The 24,049-nt window shown below is 40.6% G+C and overlaps 2 protein-coding genes across 3 annotated transcripts; both read left to right on the top strand.

Moving 5' to 3' along the window:
- The first annotated feature begins 862 nt into the window (after positions 1-862).
- On the top strand, positions 863-9,774 carry LOC110532253 (NSFL1 cofactor p47). 2 transcript variants are annotated; one of them, XM_021615982.2, is made up of 9 exons: positions 863-1,048; positions 1,771-1,877; positions 2,065-2,142; positions 6,981-7,146; positions 7,277-7,372; positions 7,495-7,604; positions 7,815-7,952; positions 8,576-8,746; positions 8,837-9,774. In XM_021615982.2, exons 1-9 carry the CDS (start codon positions 947-949, stop codon positions 8,997-8,999), a joined length of 1,131 nt encoding a protein of 376 aa, XP_021471657.2. In that variant the 5' UTR covers positions 863-946; the 3' UTR covers positions 9,000-9,774. The 2 variants fall into 2 exon arrangements, with proteins under 2 accessions (XP_021471657.2, XP_021471656.2); XM_021615981.2 differs by having other exon boundaries at positions 7,492-7,604.
- A 4,958-nt stretch (positions 9,775-14,732) lies between these two features.
- LOC110532252 (peptidyl-prolyl cis-trans isomerase FKBP1A) lies at positions 14,733-22,847 on the top strand. Its single transcript, XM_021615980.2, has 5 exons — positions 14,733-14,889; positions 15,011-15,058; positions 16,607-16,719; positions 20,109-20,275; positions 20,426-22,847. Exons 1-4 carry the CDS (start codon positions 14,853-14,855, stop codon positions 20,235-20,237), a joined length of 327 nt encoding a protein of 108 aa, XP_021471655.1. The 5' UTR covers positions 14,733-14,852; the 3' UTR covers positions 20,238-20,275; positions 20,426-22,847.
- Positions 22,848-24,049: the final 1,202 nt, after the last annotated feature.

The following is a 24,049-nucleotide window of genomic DNA, read 5'->3' as shown; positions in this document are numbered from 1 at the left end:
GTTTCATCTATGAGAATCTTCATCAGCTAACGTCACTTGTGAATTTTGATGCATTTCCGTAATAAAATGAAACACAAAGCACATAAAAGGCTTCATAATTCATAAAGGTCATGCTAACTGACTGATATTATCTTATAAAACAAAACATATAAGATCTCCTAAGCCTGTGTTAAACTCTGACCTTATTTTCGCCGTTTATCCCCATTCATTTTCCGCATAGGAATGACTAAACAAAACAAAGGTAACTAATTTCTGTTTTTTAGGACTATAAACTGGCGAGCTCTATTAGCGACGAAGAAACAATTCAAATAGAAATCTTATCAGATAGTCCAGGGGAATTCTTGAAGAATATAACTTATAAATGCCCAAAAAAGTATTTAATAGTAGAACTGATATACCCATCAGAACCCAAAATATAAGCCTGCTTTGATTGTAAACAAACACCAATATAGACTTAAAAAACGTGGTTAAAACTAAAATGTTGATCCCATTCATGGTCTGTCAATGAATTTGAGAGTAGTTAGTGCTCCAGTCCAACCCCTCAGCTGTTTAGAAAAACAAGCGGCAGTGACTGCTTTGTTGATTATTCAAATCCCAGATTGCCCCTTTGTTATGGCAGAAAATACTGCTATATTTGTTATGGTAATAGTAGCCTCTACTAGGCTTTATTCACCTCATCTTTGTGAGGCCTGGAAGCAGTAACTATGGTAATAGCCTACAGATAATACAATTTTAGATATAAATGTCAAATCTATGTGAAATATTATTCCTCCAAATAAAATGTATTAACTTTGTCAGGAAAATACAACACGTCATAAACATTGTTCACATGTAGGCCTGTTTGCCTTACCCTCCTGTAGCCTACTGCATTTAGCTGAGATAGGAACCAAGTTGGTAGGTGATTCCTCAACTGGAGTCGGAACAGTCATTGAATGGGCATATCAAAATGGCGGACCAAGAATCCTCGGTGAGGGAGTTCGTTGCTGTTACTGATGTTGATGAAGAGAGGGCCCGTTTTTTCTTGGAGTCTGCCGGTTGGGATTTGCAGGTACATGCTGGTCACATCGACCTACCAGTTGTACTACATGTGATATTTGAAGTTCACTCACAACAACATATGAATGACAGTATCTAGTTAGCTAGCTAACACTTACTAGCAGGCTAGCTACTGTACTAGTTTCTGCAAGTCACTCTTTCTCACAACAATAGATCGAGTGACCATTGCGGTCATATTCCCTGGTATCTAGTTATCTACCAATCCGTTTCACACAGATACCAATGTTTTACTACCACTGCCTAGTAGCGAGTTTAATGTTAACTTGCTAACAAATCCGTTTCATTTATGAATGGCTCACTGCGTTCTAGCTAACTAATGTTATCTGGCTAACAAGCTAGCTAGCAGATTAGCTAGGGGGGCTAATTTAGCTAACTATTGTAACTAACGCGTTAGCTAACTATCAGATTGGCATATATTATGGTCCAGCAGTAAGCCAACCTCACAACTACCTAACAACATATTCCAACTAGTCACTGAGATGATGGCTAATGTATCAGATGTTTCCCATCCTAACGTTAATTGCTAGCAAGTATAATATGTATAAGAACATCCCTCTCAGCTAACTACTAGTAGGTAGTTACTACTTAATTCGGCAAGTTCACAATTAAGCTCTAACTAGCCAACTTTAGATAGCTAGTAATCAGCTTTAGACTCTGACTAGACATTGAGATCTTGACGTTTGAATGACATGGAATCTTGGTCTCTTTCCTTAGCTTGCCCTGGCCAGTTTCTTTGAAGATGGTGCTGAGGATGACATAGTGACATTACCTCAGCCAGAGAGTGGTGGATCCTCTGTGCCTCGTTCCACAGGGCCTGGCAGGTACATAGCTAACTGACCTATGTAAATCTATTGTTACACTGTCATTCTATGTACCATTAAAACAGGATGCCCATATCCTTTCAGTGTTGCCTTTGTCATTTTTTAAATTATTATTCTATGAAACATTTCATGTTACATGATTAATGTTTCACCCTATTGTCATTCATTGTTTTTTGTGTGTGTAAAGGAGTGAAAATAGAGTGACCTCCTTCAGGGATATGATGCACGAGGAAGAAGATGACAGTGACGAGGAGGAAGGGGAAAGGTAAGTCTGTCTTTACTTCAATGACTTTAGCGTGTATGCATTTCACATTGCATGTAGGCCTAGGCTGTGTGTATTTTGGACAGTATAGGGTGCCTCCAGAATGTACCAAAACTATTTTGGTTTCTCTATTCAGTTCTCTCTAGGCTGGTATTGCTTTCTGCCACAACAGATTCTGCTGGGTGTCAACAGTAGCTGTATATTTACCATCACAAACCGATGCTGGCACTAAGACCGCACTCAATGAGCTGTATAGGGCCATAAGCAAACGAGAGAGTGCACATCCAGAGGCGCCGCTTCTAGTGGCTAGTGAATTTAATGCAGGGAAACTGAAATTCATCTTACCTCATTTTTACCAGCATGTCACTGTGCAGCTAGAGGTGAAACACTCTAGATCATCTTTACTCCACACACAAACGCATACAAAGGTCTCCCCACCCTCCCGTTGCCAAATCTGACCATAACTCTATCATCCTGATCTCGGCTTACAAGCCAAAACTCAAACAGGAAGTACCAGTGACGTGCTCAATATGGAGGTGATCCGATGAAGTGGATGCTAAGTCAAGGACTGTTTCAGGACACATCAGTCACCGCCTTCATTAACCTGTTTGGCGCAGGTGTGCCGCTAGCGACCCACCGCGACAACATCCGGTGAAATTGCAGAGCGCCAATTTCAAATGACAGAAATAGTAATAATAAACAAATGAAAATACAAGTGTTATACATCGGTTGAAAGATTAACTTCTTGTTAATCCAGCCGCTTTGTCAGATTTCAAAAGGCTTTACGGTGAAAGCAAACATGCAATTATCTGACAGTGCCCCACACACAAGCATACAAACATTTTCCAACCAAGCAGAGGAGTCACGCAAGTCAGAAATAGCAATAAAATAAATCACTTACCTTTGAAGAGCTTCATCTGGTTGCAATCACATTTATTGTGTTCCCAGGAAAACAATAAATGGCTGTTATGTTTGATAAAGTCCTTTTTATATCCCGAAAACTCTTTTGTTGGTGCGTTTTGTTCAGTAATCCACTGGCTCAAAGGCGGTCAAAACGTGCAGACGAGTACATCCTAATAGTACCGGTAAAGTTCGTTGAAACATGTCAAACGATGTTTATAACTAATCCTCAGGGTGTCTTATCTAAATAATTGATAATATTTCAACCGGACAATAGCATATTCAATAGAAAGGGGAAAAAAACAAGGGCGTGCAAACCAGTACTGCATGCTTCCCCAGTCCCCTGACCAAAGGTATTTTTCTTTGTCGTTTTTCAGAAAACAAGCCTGAAACCATGTCTAAAGACTGACATCTAGTGGAAGCCACAGGAACTGCAATCTGGGCCCTAACCAATTACATAGTCAATAGGCATTCAATGGAAAACCACTCACATTAAAAAAAATCCCACTTCCTGGATGGATTTTCCTCGGGTTTTCGCCTGACGTTTTTTAGAAAGTGTTTTCTATCCAATGCTACCAAGTATATGCATATCCTAGCTTCTGGGCCTGAGTAACAGGCTGTTTACTTTGTGCACGTCATTCATCCAAATTTCCGAATACTGCCCCGTCACTAAAAAGTTAAGTGCATCAACAAAGTCATCCCCACAGTGACCGCATGTACATATCCCATCCAGAAGCCATGGATTACAGGCAACACCCACACTGAGCTGAAAGGCTAGAGCTGCCGCTTTCAAGGAGCAGGACACTACTCCGGACACGTATAAAATAAATCTCGCTACGACTTCCAAGCCATCAATACATGACTAAGCTTGAATCCTACTACACGGGCTCTGATGCTTGTCGGATGGGGCAGGGCTGGCAAACAATCACGGATTACAAAGGGAAACCCAGCCGATAGCTGCCCAGTGACGCGAGCATACTAGACGAGCTAAGTTTCTTCTATGCTCGCTTCGAGGAAAGCAACACTGAACCATTCATGAAAGCACCAGCTGTTCCGGATGACTGATCTCGCTCTCTATAGCTGATGTAAGTAAGGCCTTTAAACAGTTTAACATTCACAAGGCCGCGGGGGCAGACGGATTACCAGGACGTGTATTCGGACCATGCGCTGACCTGCAAGTGTCTAAACTGACATTATGAACCTCTCCCTGGCCCAGTATGTAATACTTACATGTTTCAAGCAGACCACCATAGTCCCTGTGCCAAAGTTCGCCAAGGTAACCTGTCTAAATGACTCGGCACGTAGCACTCACATCTGTAGCCATGAAATGCTTTAAAAGGCTGATAATGGCTCACATCAACAACGACATCCCAGAAACCCTGGACCCACTCCAATTCGCATACCGCCCCAACAGATCCACAGATGATGCATTCTCTTATGCACATGCACTCCACACTTCCCTCTCACACCTGGCCAAGAGGAACACCTACAGTGCATTCTGAAAGTATTCAGACCCCTTGACGTTTTACACATCGTTACGTTACAACCTTATTCTAAACTAAACTAAATATTTTTCCTCATCAATCTACACACTATCCCATAATGACAAAGCAAACACAGGTTTCAATATTTTAGCAAATCTTTTAAAACCTCTTGGAACTCGGTATTTCATTTTTGGATAAACGTTCCCGTTGTAAACGGGATATTTTGTCACGACAAGATGCTCGACTCTGCATATAATTGACAGCTTTGGATAGAAAACACTGACGTTTCCAAAACTGCAAAGATATTGTCTGTGAGTGCAACAGAACTGATGTTACAGGCAAAACCCAGATAAAAATCCAATCAGGAAGTGCCCCATATCTTGAAAGCACTGCATGCCAATGACTCCTTATATGGCTGTGAATGGGCTACGAATGAGCTTACTTTTTCTACATATTCCCCAAGGTGTCTACAGCATTGTGGTGTCTTTTTACGTATTTATGTTGAAGAATAGCCGTAAGGGACCACATTGAGCAAGTGGTCACATGATGGCTCCGGCAGAAAATCTTGCGTAAAGTACTGAGGTAGCCATTATTCCAATCGCTTCTAATGAGAAACCAATTGTCCTGACGGATATATTATCGAATAGATATGTGAAAAACACCTTGAGGATTGATTCTAAACAACGTTTGCCGTGTTTCTATCGATTATTATGGAGCTAATTTGGAAAAGAGTTTGCGTTGTAGTGACTGCATTTTTCGGTCGATTTCTCAGCCAAACGTGAAGAACAAACGGGAGCTATTTCGCCTACAAAGATAATATTTTTGGAAAAAATGAACATTTTCTATCTAACTGGGAGTCTCCTGAGTGAAAACATCCGAAGTTCTTCAAAGGTAAACGATTTAATTTGATTGCTTTTCTTATTTTCGTGAAAATGTTGCCTGCTGCTAGCAGGGCATAATGCTATGCTAGGCTATGATAAACTTACACAAATGCTTGTCTAGCGTTGGCTGTAAAGCATATTTTGAAAATCTGAGATGACAGTGTGATTAACAAAAGGCTAAGCTGTGTCTCAATATTTCATTTGTGATTTTCATGAATAGGAAGATTTTCTAGGGATATTTATGTCCGCTGCGTTATGCTAATTAGTTTGAGGCGATGATTACGCTCCAGGATCCGGGTTTGAGAGTCGCAAGAAGTTAAAACTAAAACATATCTTATTAACAAATATTCAGACCATCCTTGAGATGTTTCTACAACTTGATTGGAGTCCACCTGTGGTAAATTCATTTGATTGGACATGATTTGGAAAGGCACACACCTGTCTACATAAGGACCCACAGTTGACAGTGCATGTCAGAGCAAAAACCGAGCCACGAGGTCGAAGGAATTGTCCCTAGAGCTCCGAGACAGGATTGTGTCGAGGCACAGATCTGAGGAAGGGAACCAAAACATTTCTGCAGCATTGAAGATCCCCAAGAACACAGGGGTCTCCATCATTCTTAAATGGAAGAAGTTTGGAACCAACAAGACTCTTCCTAGAGCTGGCCACCCGGCCAAACTGTGCAATCGGGCGAGAAGGGCCGTGGTCAGGGAGGTGACCAAGAAACGAGGGGCTGTAGTGGAGTGTGTCGAGCATAAAGTTCCTCACTAAGGAATTATCATGGTCCACACACACACCAACACAGTTGACAATGCCGCTTTCCCCTCAGGAGGCTGAAAAGATTAGGCATATGCCCTCAGATCCTCAAAGTTATACAGCTGTACCATTTGAGAGCATCTTGACTGGCTGCATCACCACTTGAAATGGCAACTGCTCGGCATCCAACCGCAAGGTGCTACAGAGTCTAGTGCGTATGGCCCAGTACGTCACTGGGGCTGAGCTACCTGCCAGGCAGCGTCAGAGGAAGGCTCTAAAAACTGTCAAGACTCCAGACACCCAAGTCATAGACTGTTCTCTCTGCGACTGCATGGTAAGCGGTACCGATGCACCAAGTCTGGAACCAACAGGATCCTGAGCAGCTTCTACCCCCAAGCCATAAGACTGCTAGTTAGTCTGGGTTAACTAACTATTTATTATTGGTTAACTATCTGCATTGACCCTATTTGCACTAACTCTTGACTCATCACATACGCTGCTGCTATTGTTTGTTTATACTGTTGCCTTGTCACTTTATCCCTACGAATATGTACCTCAATTACCTTGTATCCCTGCACTTTAACTTGGTTCAGGTACCCCGTGTACCCAAGTTATCATTACTCATTCACTCCTCATCTTATTATTTTTTATTTCTCTGGTTTGTTGGGAAGGCCCATAAGTAAGCCTTTCACTGTTAGCCTACATCTGTTGCTTTTGAAGCATGTGACAAATAAGATTAGATTTATTTGAATCACAGCATTGATGTTGATCCAAAATTCTGATTGTGTTGTATCCACATTCTTCCTTTGCTACCCTCTAGGTTCTTTGCTGGGGGTTCTGAACGCAGTGGGCAGCAGATTGTGGGCCCCCCCAAGAAGAAGAGCTCTAATGAGGTGGTGGAGGACCTCTTCAAGGGGGCTAAGGAGCATGGGGCCGTACCTGTGGAGAAGGCTGGGAGAGGCCCAGGAGAGCCTAGTCGAGCCAGGGTAAGAAAAGCTTCTCAGTAATTGTGTCCTGCACCTATGTGTTGTTATCCCTGTGTTTTGGAATTGACCTTAAATCATCAAGGTATACAATGTTTTACTTACTCTTTTTCTCTTCTAACCCTCCCTCTAGCCGTTCATTGGCGGTGGCTACCGGCTTGGTGCAGCGCCTGAGGAGGAGCCTGTTTATGTGGCTGGAGAGAGAAGAGCTGCTAACAGCCAGCAGGATGTTAGTGTTTGACAGTGAATTTATTTTAGATATTTTGTATTGCTAGTATAAATTTGATCTCGGAAGAGTACATTTACATTAGTATACTTGATGTAGCCTATTTTTTTTACTACGTGCTGAAGGTGCATGTAGTCCTGAAGCTGTGGAAGACAGGTTTCAGCCTGGGCGACGGTGAACTCAGAAACTACAGTGATCCTGGCAATGCCATTTTCCTGGAGTCGATCCGTAGGGGGTGAGTACACTGTCCATACGGTCTGCTTGTCATACGGTTTATATGCTTGGCTGCTCATGTCACATGTTCCTAAATCCATTTACTAAGTTAGAAATGAATTTATGGCATACACATTCTGATCAGCACTGGACAGCTGGGGGACACGTTTCCCTCTGAAGTATGTTTCCTCATTGCTAAAGCATTGTCATAAGAAGTCATTCATCCTTTCAGGGAAATTCCTTTGGAGTTGAGACAGCGCTCCCGGGGGGGTCAGGTCAACTTGGATATGGAGGACCATCGGGATGAGGACTTCTCCAAACCCAAGGTTACCTTCAAGGCTTTCGGCGGGGAAGGACAGAAACTGGGCAGGTGAGCTCGTTCTATTCTGAAAGAATGCATCACCTAGAACAGTGTTTCCTAACTCAGGTCCTCCAGTACCCCCAACAGTACATATAACTTGTTGTGGCCCCTGACAAGCACACCTGATTCTACTTGTCAATTTATCATCAAGCCCTTGGCAAGTTGAATCAGGTGTTTTTGTCCAGGGCTACAACAAAAGTGTGTGCTGTTGGGGGTACTGGAAGACCAAAGTTGGGAAATACTGTTCTAGAAGGGTAATGTAAATTGTATTAACTCGCCTGTCTGTCCACCTGCCATGGAAGAAATAACCTGCTTTTCATCACTGGTTTTTAGATTTGGGTACAGACCAAAGATTCTCAGATTAAATGCTTTTACATCTGCATTGCTTGCCGTTTGGGGTTTTAGGCTGGGTTTCTGTGCAGCACTTTGACATCAGCTGATGTAAGAAGGGCTTTATAAATAAGTGTGATTGATTGAATAGGGTGGCTGTTACACCTTATTACCACAAGGGGGTAGAAAAGGAAGTTATGGCACAATGTGATTAAGTATTTGATTACGTTTTTTTGTTGTGTTTTCTAGATATGTAACTGTAAAACACAGTAATCACAATAAATGTCTCTTTCCCGCCTCAGTGCCACCCCTGAACTGGTGTCTGCTCCGCGTATGGGGGACCTGGACCAGGTAACCAGTGAGGCCCAGGCCATCGCCTCTGTGAACCTGGACGCCTCCCAGCCCGTGACCAACATCCAGATCAGACTGGCCGACGGGGGGAGACTGGTGCAGAAGTTCAACCACACTCACAGGTCAGTTTGAACCATTAAGCTCTACAGCGCCTTACTCCCACCATTACAAACAACATTAAATATTCTATCCATTATTTCTCTTGTCCACAGGGTGTCGGACGTGCGTCAGTTTGTGGTGGGAGCTCGACCTTTAATGGCCGCGACAGAGTTTGTGCTCATAACAACCTTCCCCAACAAGGAGCTGACTGACGAGAGCCAGACGCTGCGGGATGCCAACCTGCTCAACGCAGTCATTGTGCAGCGGCTAAAGTGATGGAGCCTCCTGGTGGCCTGGCTGGTTCACAGCTCTTTGATCCCCCCGAGGGACGAGACACCATGGACTTATGGACTTCTAATTCCTTTTTTTTTTGTTCTATAGTGATACGTTTTCCCTCTTCAGCAGTTGAGGGGCAAATGTGGGGAACGGATAGGGCTTCAAAGCAAGGCAGAAGAAACAGTGGATTTGGTGGTAAAAGCTGTTTAGAAAGTATTAGGTGAACACGCACAGTAACAATAAAGCTTTCTTAAGTTTGAGATTGCTTTAGATGTTCATAATACTGTCATTTGTTTTGTTCATCACTTTCTATCTTCCACTTATCTCTCTGGCTCAACTCTTGCCTGTTAGTTTGGCTTTTTCCACAAGTTACCATCAGGTCAACCCAACCGCAAATGTACCCAATGTATGCCAGTAGCCTTATGCTCCCATCATATTCAGAATCTCAACAAAGCGTCAAAACAGTCCCAACACTAAGGAAGTGGGATTTAGATGCGTAACATGTAATAGCTATTGCTTTACTATCAAACTAATGATTGAACAGAAACTCACTTTATAACTTGTAGACAATGGGTTTTAGTGGCAGGTTGATCTCACTGATCGCTTCGCAGCCTTGGACAAAAACAGGACAGTTGGAATGATTGTTTGGACCTCTGGAAGGTAATTCAATAAATTTGTTTGATGTATATGGAATTCCTAGTCTTGCTATTTTCTATTATGAAGAGTTACAGAACATATGATTTCAAATTGATATTAAATCCATTCTTGAAAAAAATGTGTGCTTTGTTTTTCAGCAAGGCAGTCTGATGATATGCTAATGTGTTGGAGATGGTTCATTGACCCGTGACTGCGAAATTGGTAACTAAATTGCATTAGCTCCCCAAGCAAATGACTTTTGCTCAGCGGGCTAACGGTCTTGGTATGCTTGAGACCTAGGTTTGAACCATAGCCTAGTCGGTCAAACCAATCTGCTGGAATATGGAATGCTGTTTGTCTATCACTATATTGTAGTGCTTTAATAGAGTAGACCCATTAAAACGTTTTTATTTTTTGAAATCTCAGAATTCAGTGAGTTCCAAGAAAACTGGGAACTTTTTTTTAGCTTCGACTGGGAAAATAAGTTTTGAACGGTCATCCAACTCGGAATTCCAAGTCAGGAACCATGGCCTCTTTCTGGAGCTTCGACCTGAAGAACCTAAACGTCATGATTCGACCCAGTTGTCTTGAAAGCACCATAAACTTAGAATGCCACACTTTGATGGCAAAGTTTGCCCACGATGGACCCCCGCTCCACCTTCCTGTTCAAGTGAGCACAGCCCAACAAGGTGAGTCCAAAAATGTATTGTATGCTGCAATATGCCAGGTATACTGTAGCTAAGACAGTAATACTAAGTGTATGTTGTAGAGGTCGACCGATTTATCGGCATGGCCGATTTCAAGTTTTCGTAATCGGCATTTTTGGACGCGATTATGGCCAATTACAATGCATTCCACGAGGAAACTGCGTGGCAGGCTGACCACCTGTAAAGCGAGTGCAGCAAGGAGCCAAGGTAAGTTGCTAGCTAGCATTAAACTTATCTTGTAAAAAACAATATTCACAATCACTAGTTAACTACATATGGTTGTTGATATTAATAGGTTAACTAGCTTGTCCTGCATTGCATATTATCCATGCAGTGCCTTTTAATTTATCTTCGAATCACAGCCTTCTCCAAACGGGGGATGATTTAACAAAAGCGCATTTGCGGGAAAACGCCTACCATTGCACGAATGTACCTAACCATAAACATCAATGCCTTTCTTTTAAAATCAATACACAGAAGTATATTGTTTTTAAACCTGCATATTTAGTTAAAAGAAATTAATGTTAGCAGGCAATATTAACTAGGGAAATTGTGTGCGTTCACTGCATGCAGATTCAGGGTATATGCAACAGTTTGGGCCGCCTGGCTTGTTGCGAACTATTTTGCCAGAATTTTAGATAATTATGACAACATTGAAGGTTGTGCAATGTAACAGCAATATTTAGACTTAGGGTTGCCACCCGTTCGATAAAATACGGAACGGTTCCGTATTTCACTGAAAGAATAAACGTCTTGTTTTCGAAATGATAGTTTCTGGATTTGACCATATTAATGACCAACGGCTTGTACTTCTGTGTTTTATTATATTATGATTTGATAGAGCAGTCTGACTGAGCTGCAGTAGGCGGCAGCAGGCTTGTAAGCATTCTTTCAAACTTTACTGCATTTGCCAGCAGCTCTTAGCAATGCTTGCTTCACAGCACTGTTTATGACTTCAAGCCTATCAACTCCTGAGATTAGGCTGGCAATACTAAAGTGCCTATTAGATCATCCAATAGTCAAAGGTATATGAAATACAAATGGTATTGAGAGAAATAGTCGACCTGTCATAATAACACAACCTAAAACTTCTTAACTGGGAATATTGAACCACCAGCTTTCATATGTTCTCATGTTCTGAGCAAGGAACTTAAACGTTAGCTTTTTATATGGCACATATTGCACTTTTACTTCTCCACCACTGCGTTTTTGCATTGTTTAAACCAAATTGAGCATGTTTCATTATTTATGTATTACATTAAGTTAAAATAAAACTGTTCATTGTTCATTCAGTGTTGTAATTGTCATTATTACAAATATATACACTGCTCAAAAAAATAAAGGGAACACTAAAATAACACATCCTAGATCTGAATGAATTAAATATTCTTATGACATACTTTTTTCTTTACATAGTTGAATGTGCTGACAACAAAATCACACAAATGATCAATGGAAATCAAATTTATCAACCCATGGAGGTCTGGATTTGGAGTCACACTCAAAATTAAAGTGGAAAACCACACTACAGGCTGATCCAACTTTGATGTAATGTCCTTAAAACAAGTCAAAATGAGGCTCAGTAGTGTGTGTGTGGCCTCCACGTGCCTGTATGACCTCCCTACAATGCCTGGGCATGCTCCTGATGACAGTCTGTGATGCAACGTTGGTGGATGGAGCGAGATATGATGTCCCAGATGTGCTCAATTGGATTCAGGTCTGGGGAACGGGCGGGCCAGTCCATAGCATCAATGCCTTCCTCTTGCAGGAACTGCTGACACACTCCAGCCACATGAGGTCTAGCATTGTCTTTTATTAGGAGGAACCCAGGGCCAACCGCACCAGCATATGGTCTCACAAGGGCTCTGAGGATCTCATCTCGGTACCTAATGGCAGTCACGCTACCTCTGCGAATTTGCCAATCTTGGTGTTCTCTGGCAAATGCCAAATGTCCTGCATGGTGTTGGGCTGTAAGCACAACCCCCACCTGTGGACGTCGGGCCCTCATACCAGCCTCATGGATTCTGTTTCTGACCGTTTGAGCAGACACATGCACATTTGTGGCCTGCTGGAGGTCATTTTGCAGGGCTCTGGCAGTGCTCCTCCTGCTCCTCCTTGCACAAAAGCGGTGGTATCAGTCCTGCTGCTGGGTTGTTGCCCTCCTACGGCCTCCTCCACGTCTCCTGATGTACTGGCCTGTCTCCTGGTAGCGCCTCCATGCTCTGGACACTATGCTGACAGACACAGCAAACCTTCTTGCCACAGCTCGCATTGATGTGCCATCCTGGATGAGCTGCACTACCTGAGCCAGTTGTGTGGGTTGTAGACTCCGTCTCATGCTACCACTAGAGTGAAAGCCCCGCCAGCATTCAATAGTGACCAAAACATCAGCCAGGAAGCATAGGAACTGAGAAGTGGTCTGTGGTCACCACCTGCAGAACCACTCCTTTATTGGGGGTGTCTTGCTAATTGCCTATAATTTCCACCTGTTGTCTTCCATTTGCACAACAGCATGTGAAATGTATTGTCAATCAGTGTTGCTTCCTAAGTGGACAGTTTGATTTCACAGAAGTGTGATTGACTTGGAGTTACATTGTGTTTAAGTGTTCCCTTTTTTTTTTGAGCAGAGTATATAAAAATCGGCCCGATTATCTGCTATTTTTGGTCCTCCAATAATTGGTATCGGCGTTAGTCCTAATCGGTCGACCTCTAGTATATTGTGTAGTATAACTGTTAGTAGCTCATGTGCCTCACCCTAATAATTTGGTCCCTTTTCTCCTTATTTATCCTATTGTTCTGACTTGGTGGTGCACATGTAGCCTATAGCCTGTTCTAGAGAAATGTCATCAAATATTGTAAGAGCTTTCATTGTCTGCTTATATGCCGCCTTTTTATTCTACGGTTCTGACTTGGTTAACAGGGAGAATATTGTAAGAACGGCCCATTTTCTGAATTCTGTCGTACATTTCAAAAGTGCTGAACAAATAGTTATGACTACTGCTTTCCTAGCTCGCTTCTTATCCATTCGTCATCCCCTAATGCCATAGTTTGTACATCAATTGTCAGTAGAAGCACATTTGTTTAACAAGTCAGCCATAGATGGGGGTTTTTTTAAACGCAGTAAATGAGGCTTAATGAACTATTTTGCTGCCAAACAAGACTCTGCTGATTGCCAGGTGTGACAGTGGTAAGGTGTTGGGACTCTGCTGTTGGGACAGCTTTATGTAGGCCCTAACAGTTTGTGTGTACAGTTTGTCACTTATAGTAAAATGTGTGTATTGTTTAGTGTTGTGAAGTGTAGTGACTTTGCTGGCATGCATCTAAAACATTTTTTTTAGTTTGCCCCACCAAGATGTACATGCTACAGTCGCCACTGACAATATGAAATGGACATGCCCTGTTTTAACTTTCGGGACTGTTAGCATACTCCGAATTTTTTTTCTGGACACCAATATTTAATCATTTTACAAAGGACAATTTGAGTCAATCATTATAAAACGATTGGTGACGAGAATCCCCACTTTTTCCGCCGTAACGGCTACGTGCACATACATGGTAGACTCAGTGTTGCCAACTTGGCGACTTCGTTGCTATATTTAGCGAGTATTCAGACCCCTCTAGCGACATATTTTCAAAAAAGCGACTAGCGACAAATCTAGCTACTTTTTCTTGTGTTATTGGAGACTGACGTGAAAGTAGGTATCGTTCTTACTCTTCTCAACGAGCAGCGAGTGCTGCGGTGGGCCCCGTCCCAAAGCACAAACAGGCAGCCCAGTCCTCGCGCTGCAGTCAGAGCAGGAGATGCTCACGCCTCCAGACTACAAATGAATCGCGCATGCTGGAAACCGCCGCTGGCTGATCCCGCCCTGGTTTACATAAAAAAATATATTTTAAAAAATTAACCTGAATTAGGGCCAGACTAGTTAGCATAATTGTCTCACATTGCAATTGACAGTTTTTTCTATTATCTCTTTTTGGTCCATTTAGATTTGTTTTTGTATACATTCTACATTAACAATGTTATGGTTAAAAATGTTCATGTTTTTACTGTGACTTGTTGTAGGCTCCTAAATGAACCATAAGGTTAAAAACCAAACCAAATTAAGAAAACTAAGCTAAAAAACTAAGTAACTCCGCCAGAGTGTCTCTTTTGGGTCACGTTTGCCGAACCCAAGCCCAGATAAAGGGTTGGAATTGTGACATAAAAAAAACAAGAATCGACAGAAGAAAGTTTATTTGTAGTTCTAAAAATATTTAAGGTGTTTTTACAAACTTTTTTTGTCTCTCCCACGACTTTACTCCTCTGTCCTACAACATGCATCACAATTATACGCAAAATATGCAAATTAGGCGATGACGCCATTCAGCGACTTTTGGGACTGCCAATAGCTACTTTCCTTACTGAGGAGTTGGCATCACTGGGTCACGCCGCTGCACGGAGACAGTTATGAACAGCAACTGAAGTACCATATTGCGGGAGGCGAGTTTCTTGACAGGGTGTAACGAACAAATGGGAGTCGAAATTGAGACAATAACCCCTGGCGATGGTAAAATGTTTTTATGCATATCTTCGCTTCAGATTTATGGTGGATTTCCGTTCTTTCAAATGAATTAATAATCGTCTTCTCAACCGTTATCCTGTTTTTCTATGCGCCTTTTTTTCCACAGGAAGGACTTTCCCTAAAAAAGGACAGACGTGTGTCGTGCATTATGTTGGTGAGTTTGGATATTTTCTGAGACATGAATGCACCACTGCAAATTCCAATCGTTTCTTTGATTCATTCATAATTTTGATAGGCCGCATGTTGTATCAGTAGTCTTGGCAGATGGATGCATTTTTGGCTCAGCCTCTATTGGCTGTGTAGGAATACTATATTTTGTTAATTCAAGGGAATTCCATTAGGATGCAATTGCAAGTAGAACTGTAGCTGGCCACCCATCCATTCATGTGTTGCATTACAGCTTTCTGTACATGGAGGCTGCTTTCTTGTATAGGAACATTGTAACATCGCGTACAAGAAGTCTCGACTACTTTGTTACGTTGTTGCCACCTGTCGCCATCGGTGGTTATAGTATGGTAAAAGCAATTTAATGTGTCTGTCTTGAATGCCTTCAGACGTCAGCCACCACAGAGTTAAGTCCGACACAGACAAGACGTTGAGCGATTTTAACCTTGTCAGATTTCCTGCTTTTGTTGAAGTTGGATAGAACTGATTATCGCTGTCTGGAGTGACTCGTTTCGTTTTAATTGTTTACTAATTAGTTTAATGGAACAATTTAACAAACCCAATAGGATAATAGCTACAGGGGTTGGATTATTTTTTTTCAGTTAGATTGACATTGCTACTTGACATGTTCTCATACGATTGAGACTATTCAATTGGCAGCTGATATTGTAACACAAATGGGATTATGTAATTTTGACATTATACTCGGATTCATGCCAATGCAAAATGTGTAAGCAATCGTCAAGAGTACACCTGTTCTACTTTGCTATAGCAACAATAGTAAATTTGAGTTCCCATTTTATTGAATCATCGTTTATTTTTCATAAATTGTACCCTCATGTTATGTTAAAGGTAGACTCATCTGATACTCATCTACTGTGGCAACCTAAGTCAAAATACAACTGAAAATGTTGTTGAATTCCATTCCTAATAGCAGGTCTTTTTTTCTGCCCACCTCAGACAGCTGCAGGGGCTATTTCTGAAATACTTGGAATCTCTTCTACTGACCTGATTAGATTGTCAGTCGCAGATTTGTTTTTATTTATTTAACTAGGCAAGTCACTTAAGAACAAACTCTTATTTACAATGACGGCCTACCCTGGCCAAACCTGGAGGACGCTGGGGCAATTGTGCACTGCCCTATGGGACTCCCAGATACAGCCTGGATTTGAACCAGGGACTGTAGTGATGCCTCTTGCACTGAGATGCAGTGCCTTAGACTGCTGCGCCACTCAGGAGCATGTGATTGCAGGGTGCGGTGACATTTGTAAGTGCTGAACTCCAACAGTTCAGGTCAAAAAGAGAAATTAATTAAAAAAAAAAAACATTTACAACTGTAACAATGATAGATCTCCATTGGGGGACAGTATTTGTCTGTCTGCTTAAGCTCAAGTTCATTTTGGTTTTAGTACAGGAATTGCACCCCCAGTGCAGTCCTGAAGTTATTGCTTTAAAACGTAATAGACAGACCTCTGTTACTGACTGTCAAAATAAATCCTTTCTGCTCTGTTCTCATTTCCTCCTCCTTCCTGTTCAGGCTCCCTGACAGATGGACGCAAGTTTGACTCATCCCGTGACAGTGACAAGCCCTTTAGGTTTAAAATAGGAAAACAGGAAGTGATCCGTGGCTGGGACGAGGGAGTCGTGCAGGTGGGTGTACTGTGCAGATGTCTCTGGTGTCTGTCTGCCTCTAATTCTAGGAAGTACATGAGAAGGGTTTTGTGTTGAAATGACTACATCTCCTTGTAACTGAGAGGTTTCCATTTAGACATACTGTAACACAGAAAATCCCATATGTATTTGCAATGCAGTCACTTGGTGCCTTCAGAAAGTATTCACACCCCTTAGCTTTTTCCACATCTTATGTTACAAGGTGGGATTAAAATTGATTTAATGGTCTTTGTCTGTACACACTACTCTGTCAAAGTGAAAAATGTAGCATTTTGTAAAAAAAAATCATAAAAAATAAAACAATCTTTATTTTACATAAGTATTCAACCCCCTGATATACATATTAGATTCACCTTTGGCAGCGATTACAGTGGTCAGTCTTTCTGGGTAAGTCTAAGAGTTTTGCACACCTGGATTGTACAATATTTGCACATTTTAATTATTTTTTAAATGTCAAGATCTGTCAAATTGGTTGTTGGTTGTTGATCATTGCTCCCTAGCAGAGGGGGTGACCTTGATAATTTATTGTTAAAACGAGAGGCTGCCTGGATCTTCAACTTAAAGACCCTTGCTCCCTTCGGTCTCAATGTAGAATTTGATCTGAAGTCATTCTGCCAGGGCGGCAGCCTAGTGGTTGGAACGTTGGACTAGTAACCGGAAGGTTCCAAGTTCAAACCCCCGGGATGACAAGGTACAAATCTGTCGTTCTGCCACTGTTCCTAGGCCGTCATTGAAAATAAGAATTTGTTCTTAACTGACTTGCCTAGTAAAATAAAAATAAAAGATTATTGTGCCATTGTAATTGTTTGTAAGCTTTTGTAGTCAAATTAATTTATGATCGTATGCTATCCATTTGTTGTTTGCATGCTGTTCTTTGTATGCCATTTTAATATTTGATAATTAACCAATGATATTAGGCCACTCTTGGTCGTGATTACAGACTACTGTGTCTTTTGACACTACATTAACGAGTCATCCCGCAGTGTTTGTGATTATACCCTGATGAAGACAGCTTGGCTGTCGAAACGTTGGTAATTACATTTTTGCATCTGAGCTCCTAGAGTGTGCGGCTCTCTTTAATTTTCAAGATCATTGCTAGACAACCAGTTTCAGTTCTTGCCATAGGTTTTCAATCAAAACTGTAACTCCGCCACTCAGGAACATTCACTGTCTTGGTAAGCAACTCCAGTGTAGATTTGGCCTTGTGTTTTAGGTTATTGTCTTGCTGAAAAGTGAATTAATCTCCCAGTGTCTGGTGGAAAACGGACCGAACCAGGTTTTCCTCTAGGATTTTGCCTTAGCCCCATTCCATATATATATTTTTTATCCTGAAAAAACTCCCCAGTCCATAACGATTACAATCATACCCATAACATGATGCGGCCACTACTATCCTTGAAAATATGGAGAGTGATAGTAATGTATTGGATTTGCCGCAAACATAACACTTTGTATTCAGGACAAAAAGTGAATTGCTTTACCAAATCTTTTTTGTAGTTTTACTTGTAGTTTTACTTTAGTGCCTTGTTGCAAACAGGATGCATGTTTTGGAATATTTGTTTTGTACAGGCTTCATTATTTTTACTCTGTCATTTTAGGATAGTAGTTTGGAGTAACTACAATGTTGATCCATCCTCAGGAGAACTATCACAGCCATTAAACTCTAACTGTTTGTTTTAAAGTCCCAATTTGCCACATTGTGAAATCCCTGAGGTGTTCCTCTCTGGCCACTGAGTTAGGAAGGACGCCTGTATATTTGTAGTGACTGGGTGTACGTCCAAAGTGTAATTAATAACTTAACTATGCTCAAAGGGATATTTGTTAGCTTTTTTTTAACCATCTACCAATAGGTGCTCTTTGCGATGCATTGGAAAACCTCCCTGGTCTTTGTTTGAAATTCACTGCTTGACTGAGGGACCTTAGAGATATGTGTGGGGTACAGAGATGATAAACACTTTCACACAGCGACTCCATGCACATTTTGTGACTTGTTTATAAGCAAGTTTTTACTCCTGAACTTATTTAGGCTTGTCATAACAAAGGGGTTGAATACTTATTTCAGGTTTTCATTTTTAATACATTTGTAAACATTTCTATAAACAACTCCACTTTGACATTATGGGGTATTCTGTCTGTGTGTGTGTGTGTTGGGGCTCAGTAACAAAAAAAAATTGTCATCAATTTTAAATTCAGGCTGCAACGCAATGTGGAAAAGGGGTGTGAATAGATTATCCAGAAGAAACACATTTGAAATTGCTTGATGAATTTCTCTGTTCCAGGTACAGCCTTCCATTTCTGTAGGAAGATGGTTTTCATGCATAGCAGTGGCGTAAACATACTTGATAGTACTACTTAAGTCGTTTTTTTGGGGGGTATCTTTGTTACTATTTATATTTTTGACAACTTCACTTTCTTCATTACATTCCTAAAATAAAATCACTTTTTTCCCTCCATACTTGTTACATTTTGAATGCTTAGCAGGATAGGAAAATGGTCAAATTCACGCACTCATCAAGAGAACATCCCTCTGATCTGATGGACTCAAACACACATGCTTCGTTTTGTAAATTATATTGGAGTGTGCCCCTGGCTATTTGTAAATAAAATGGTGCTGCCTGGTTTGCTTAATATAAGGAATTTGAAATTCTTTGTTTTTATACTCAAGTACAGTATATTTTAGCAATTACATTTACTTTTGATACTTAATTATATTTAACAACAAATACTTTTACTGGGACACTAACTTTTACTTGATTCACTTCTATGAAAGTACTTTTACTCAAGTATGACAATTGGGTAATCTTTCCACCACTGATACATAGTGTCATCTGAACAAATGACATGCTTGGTGGGGTCTATAAAACACTGAAGTAGTTTCATGCACCATGGGGCAGTGCACACAGTCTGCCCTCTGTTTTACAGCCATGTGATGTATAGCTGCAACAGATTTAAAAGGGAGATATGTGCAACAGGAGGGAGAGACTGAGACCTTGCGTACCTCAAAGCATTTCGTCTGGGCTTTTGACAGGAAGTTGATTAGGGAAACAGATTCAGACGTACCCATATTAGTCTTCGTTGTGAGGGATAGGTATTCTCCCAGCAATGGCACTCTTCCACAAGAGCCTTTGGCATTTTCACCAGAGTCACCACACTTACAGCATGACAAACACCTCCCACACACAATCCTCTGTTTAGTATTCAAACAGTGAGCATCTGGGCTTGGGTGAATTGCTGCTTAAGTCCAACCAAAAAGTGATGCATAATTAATAAGATTTGAGCAAAAAGTTGTCAACAGTGTCAATGAATGTTTCTCAATCAAATGAACCAAAGCTTATCTCTGCCTATGTCCTCTCTCCCTTGTCCTGAAGATGAGTGTCGGTCAGAGGGCCAGGCTGACCTGCTCGCCTGACTTTGCTTACGGGGCGAAGGGCCACCCGGGGATCATCCCACCCAACGCCACCCTCCTCTTTGATGTTGAGCTACTAAGCATTGAATGAAGCATCCCCACTACCTATTTTCTTTATTTAAAAATATTGTAAGTACTTGAAGATTTTGTAATTGTTATGTTATTCTCAGTTGAGGTAATAGTACAAATGCATCTAGTATACAGGACTGAACCACGCAAACATCTGGTATGGTTTTAGCAATGGTTTCAATCTCATTCCTTTCTCCTCTGCCTTTGCAGGTCACTTCCTACCTTGGAAACATATAGAGAAGATAGGAGAGTCTACACTTGATTCTATAAGAGGCTTGAGTCTATAGTTCCAACACTTTGGTCAATGTTTTATCCATGTATACAAAATCTGTGTTTTTGTCAGTAGCTAGGTTTCCATCCAATTGGTGACAGATTTTCATGCGAATATTCTAAAATCTAGATTTACTCACCAGAGATGCGTGATGACGTAGTGCACATAATTACTGTTGCAGCTAATTTCCCATATACCAATCTTTTTTTTTTTAAGAAAAAAATGGGTTTCCATGCATTTGTAACTCTGTTTTTTTCCACAAATGTTGCATTATAGTAAATGTGCCCACTCTGGTATTGGCACATGTGCTCTAGCCAACAGTTTACAGATACAATGTGGGTATAGCCTACAAAAGAGCTAGATTATATGTATATATTTTTCAAACAGCAGCCAAGCATCGATCATCATGTCACCAGAATTAGACCCTCAATATTTATTGAAAGGAGCATCAAGAGAATCACCGTGCACTTTCACCACCCTGTGAAGTTCAATATAACTGATTTTATTTGTAGCCTAATAAACTGCATGCTTTCCCGAGTCGTAGTGGGAGGACCACGCAACATATCATCACGTGACTTTGAGATGATAGTTATCAATATTTGCGCATAAAAGCAATTCCATTGCCATTTCTCGCATAATACATTTTACTGACACATAAAGATCCCACCTTGTGTAGTGTATTTTGTTTTGTCGACATTTGGAAAGTTCACAGAAAAATGTACTGTTTCCACCAGGCCTGTGACATTTTCTAACCAACATAAAAAGGTTGGATGGAAACCTTGTTACTCAGTTATTTTTTTCTTTCAATTCACCCTCTTAAACACCTATGAGCCATAACCTTAAACATCTTGATGTTCTTATTCTTGAATTTTTGAATTGTGCTTTACTTTTCTTTGTTTCTCAAATTACTGTTTGTGCATGGTTATGAGTAATACAAAATACCAATGAAATATTAGCAGTGACATTCATCTGTTTGTAAGAGTACCTATTACTAACATGGAGGGCTGGTGCTTGAGTAAATCTTAAAGGGGAAAATGCACTTAAACGATCTTTTGGTATTTATTTTTTTAGTCCATTGTTGATTCAGTCCCAAAAATGTTTTGGACGTCAAGTTTCAAGATATTGGACTTTCAAGAAACAAAGTGTCACTGGGCATATCATGATTATGAAAATGCTTAGATTTGTTTTTGAGTGGATTTTCTCTTTTTTTTTGACTGAGGAACAAAATTAAAAGAATATGAAAAGCACATATTTGCATCCACACCTCTCCCAGCTGAAAGTATAACAAATATTAATTGATTTGGTTTAGTGTAATGTTGAGTGGGATAAGTGTAGTAAAATATTGAGTTGTGGGATACCTAAAATAAGAACTTTGTTTGATACGTAATTTATCCAGACCTTTCACAGTGATTCTTTGATTTTGATTGTTAATTTTATTAGGAGCTAGTGAGCATTCTGCACAGGGGAACTAGTACAGTAGACAATTCTTGTATCCTATGTGTGCCTCTCTTTACCAGACACACAACCACAAACTAGCCTGGTCTGCATGTTAATAATATCCTGATCTATAGGTGTTAATGCCTTGCATTTGACTCACTTTTTCTTTCCAAGTCAAATCTTTAAACCCACTGAGAGCTTTAAACATATTAGTGCAAAGATGGGGGAACTGTATTGATCCAGTTCTCGGGCGTGCGCAGTTCGAAGAGAAACCTCTTAGTTTACTTAGCAGTGGATATGATCAAATGCAAGTTGACATGTAGTGCAAGTTAACATCTAGTGCAAGTTAACATGTAACTAGATGGTTATCATCTACAACATTGCTTGGAGGCAAGAATACTGAGTCAGGGAGGCAAGGTAAAATATCACAAATAAAGCTAGATAAAGGCAGAAAAATAATATACTTCTTAATCTTAAACAGCTATAAGCATCAGTCTTGTGTGTTTTTCATGGTCATCACTCACCCGCTGTTAAGTTTTCCAAGGTCCCGACATCGGCATTAGCTGTTCTGCTAGTTTTTTTTTTTTATATGTCGGGAAAGTGACCTTTGATGGTCAACAGAAAATGGCTCTGTAGTATACTCTCATTAGTTGGAGTAGTGATTATGCTTTTCTTAGAAGTGAAATGCCTGAATCGATTGTCACCTTATTTTGTTTCACAAATTGCCATTATATTTTTCCAGTGCCAACTTAATTGGCATCTGAATTACTTATACTGTACCTGTAATGTAAAGTAATTATTTTGTCAGTGTCATTAGTAAGACTGACCACACTGCCTAAATGAAATGCTGTGTTGTTGTAGTCTGGTGACAGAGGCATCCATGTTTTGTATCACATTAAATAAAGCCTGTTGAAATAATGTTAATTTTATTATTCAGAAAGCACTTTTTCAGATGCTGGCCATCATTGTTCTTGATGTTACAGCTTTCTAGGTGTGTGGCACAAATGGTCCTCCTATGTATTGTCTATTTGTGTGCCGAGTTACATACGCAGGCAAAACCAATGATGAAATAAAAAAAATGTGCCGTTGCAACAGTGATCTCTAAGCTGCTTTGGGAAAAACTATATATATATTTCCCCCTTTAGGTCTCTGTGATGTCAATGGTAGGGCATAGAGGGATATTGGGTATCTGGTTGTCAGGAAAAAGTGGGACATTGGTGGTAGACTATACTGTTGCGCTGATATATGGGTATGCATACATTTGATTTATCCTGAGTCAATTAATGGATTATCTGGCATCAAGGATAAAACAATTTTAAAGTATCAGTGTTGAATTAGTCTATTTTGCTATAGAGAGAGACAATGCAAACAAGCAGTGGCATTGGCTTCAATGTCCAGAGTTGAGTTTGAGGGGAATAAAATATACAGGTAACTTCCAAAATAAAGGAAACACTTGAGTAAATGAGGGAAACAAAGTATATTGAAAGTTATTAATGAAGCAATTAACGTCCCATCATGCTTAGGGTCTTGTATAAAAATGCCTAAAATGGCTAAAAGTGCGTGCGTGCACAGATCTTAACCCAATTGAACATTTCTGGTATATTCTGGAGCAGTGCCTAAAACAGTGTTTTCCATAAACAAAACACCAAATTATGTAATTTCTTGTGGAAGAATGGTGTTACAGACAGACTGGTGTCTCCTGGTGACCCAATGCTCTATTATGGCACTTTATGTTGGGGTTTCATTTATTTTGGCAGTTACCTGTATAAACTATCAGTCATAGCAAGCCTACGGCTACACAGGCAGCCCAATTCTGATCTTTTGCCCAATTACTGGCAACATTTCTGATCTGATTGGTCAAAAGACCAATTCTTGGCAAAATATGAGAATTAGACTGCCTGTGTAAACACAGCCATAGAGGGTGGCATCATTTTCCCACTGTGCATTACTCAGTTGTCATACTACTTGAGTAAAATTAAAAATGCCTTAATATAAAATTACTAAAGTGAAAGTCATCCAGTAAAATACTACTTGAGTAAAAGTAGGCTATCTGGTTTTAAATGTACTCAAGTACAGTGGTGGAAAAAGTACTCAATTGGCATACTTGAGTAAAAGTCAATGCTATA

The sequence above is a fragment of the Oncorhynchus mykiss genome, chromosome 9 (assembly GCF_013265735.2).
Source record: "Oncorhynchus mykiss isolate Arlee chromosome 9, USDA_OmykA_1.1, whole genome shotgun sequence".
In the NCBI taxonomy this organism is placed as follows: domain Eukaryota; kingdom Metazoa; phylum Chordata; class Actinopteri; order Salmoniformes; family Salmonidae; genus Oncorhynchus; species Oncorhynchus mykiss.
This window is presented reverse-complemented; position numbering and strand designations above follow the sequence as displayed.

Coding starts and splice junctions, on each gene's coding strand:
- LOC110532253 (XM_021615981.2), top strand. CDS start 947: ATGGCGGACCAAGAATCCTCGGTGAGGGAGTTCGTTGCTGTTACTGAT. Junction 1,878..2,064: donor CGTTCCACAGGGCCTGGCAG/GTACATAGCTAA, acceptor GTGTGTGTAAAG/GAGTGAAAATAGAGTGACCT. Junction 7,953..8,575: donor GAAGGACAGAAACTGGGCAG/GTGAGCTCGTTC, acceptor TTCCCGCCTCAG/TGCCACCCCTGAACTGGTGT.
- LOC110532252 (XM_021615980.2), top strand. CDS start 14,853: ATGGGAGTCGAAATTGAGACAATAACCCCTGGCGATG. Junction 15,059..16,606: donor GTGTGTCGTGCATTATGTTG/GTGAGTTTGGAT, acceptor CTTCCTGTTCAG/GCTCCCTGACAGATGGACGC. Junction 16,720..20,108: donor GGGACGAGGGAGTCGTGCAG/GTGGGTGTACTG, acceptor CTTGTCCTGAAG/ATGAGTGTCGGTCAGAGGGC.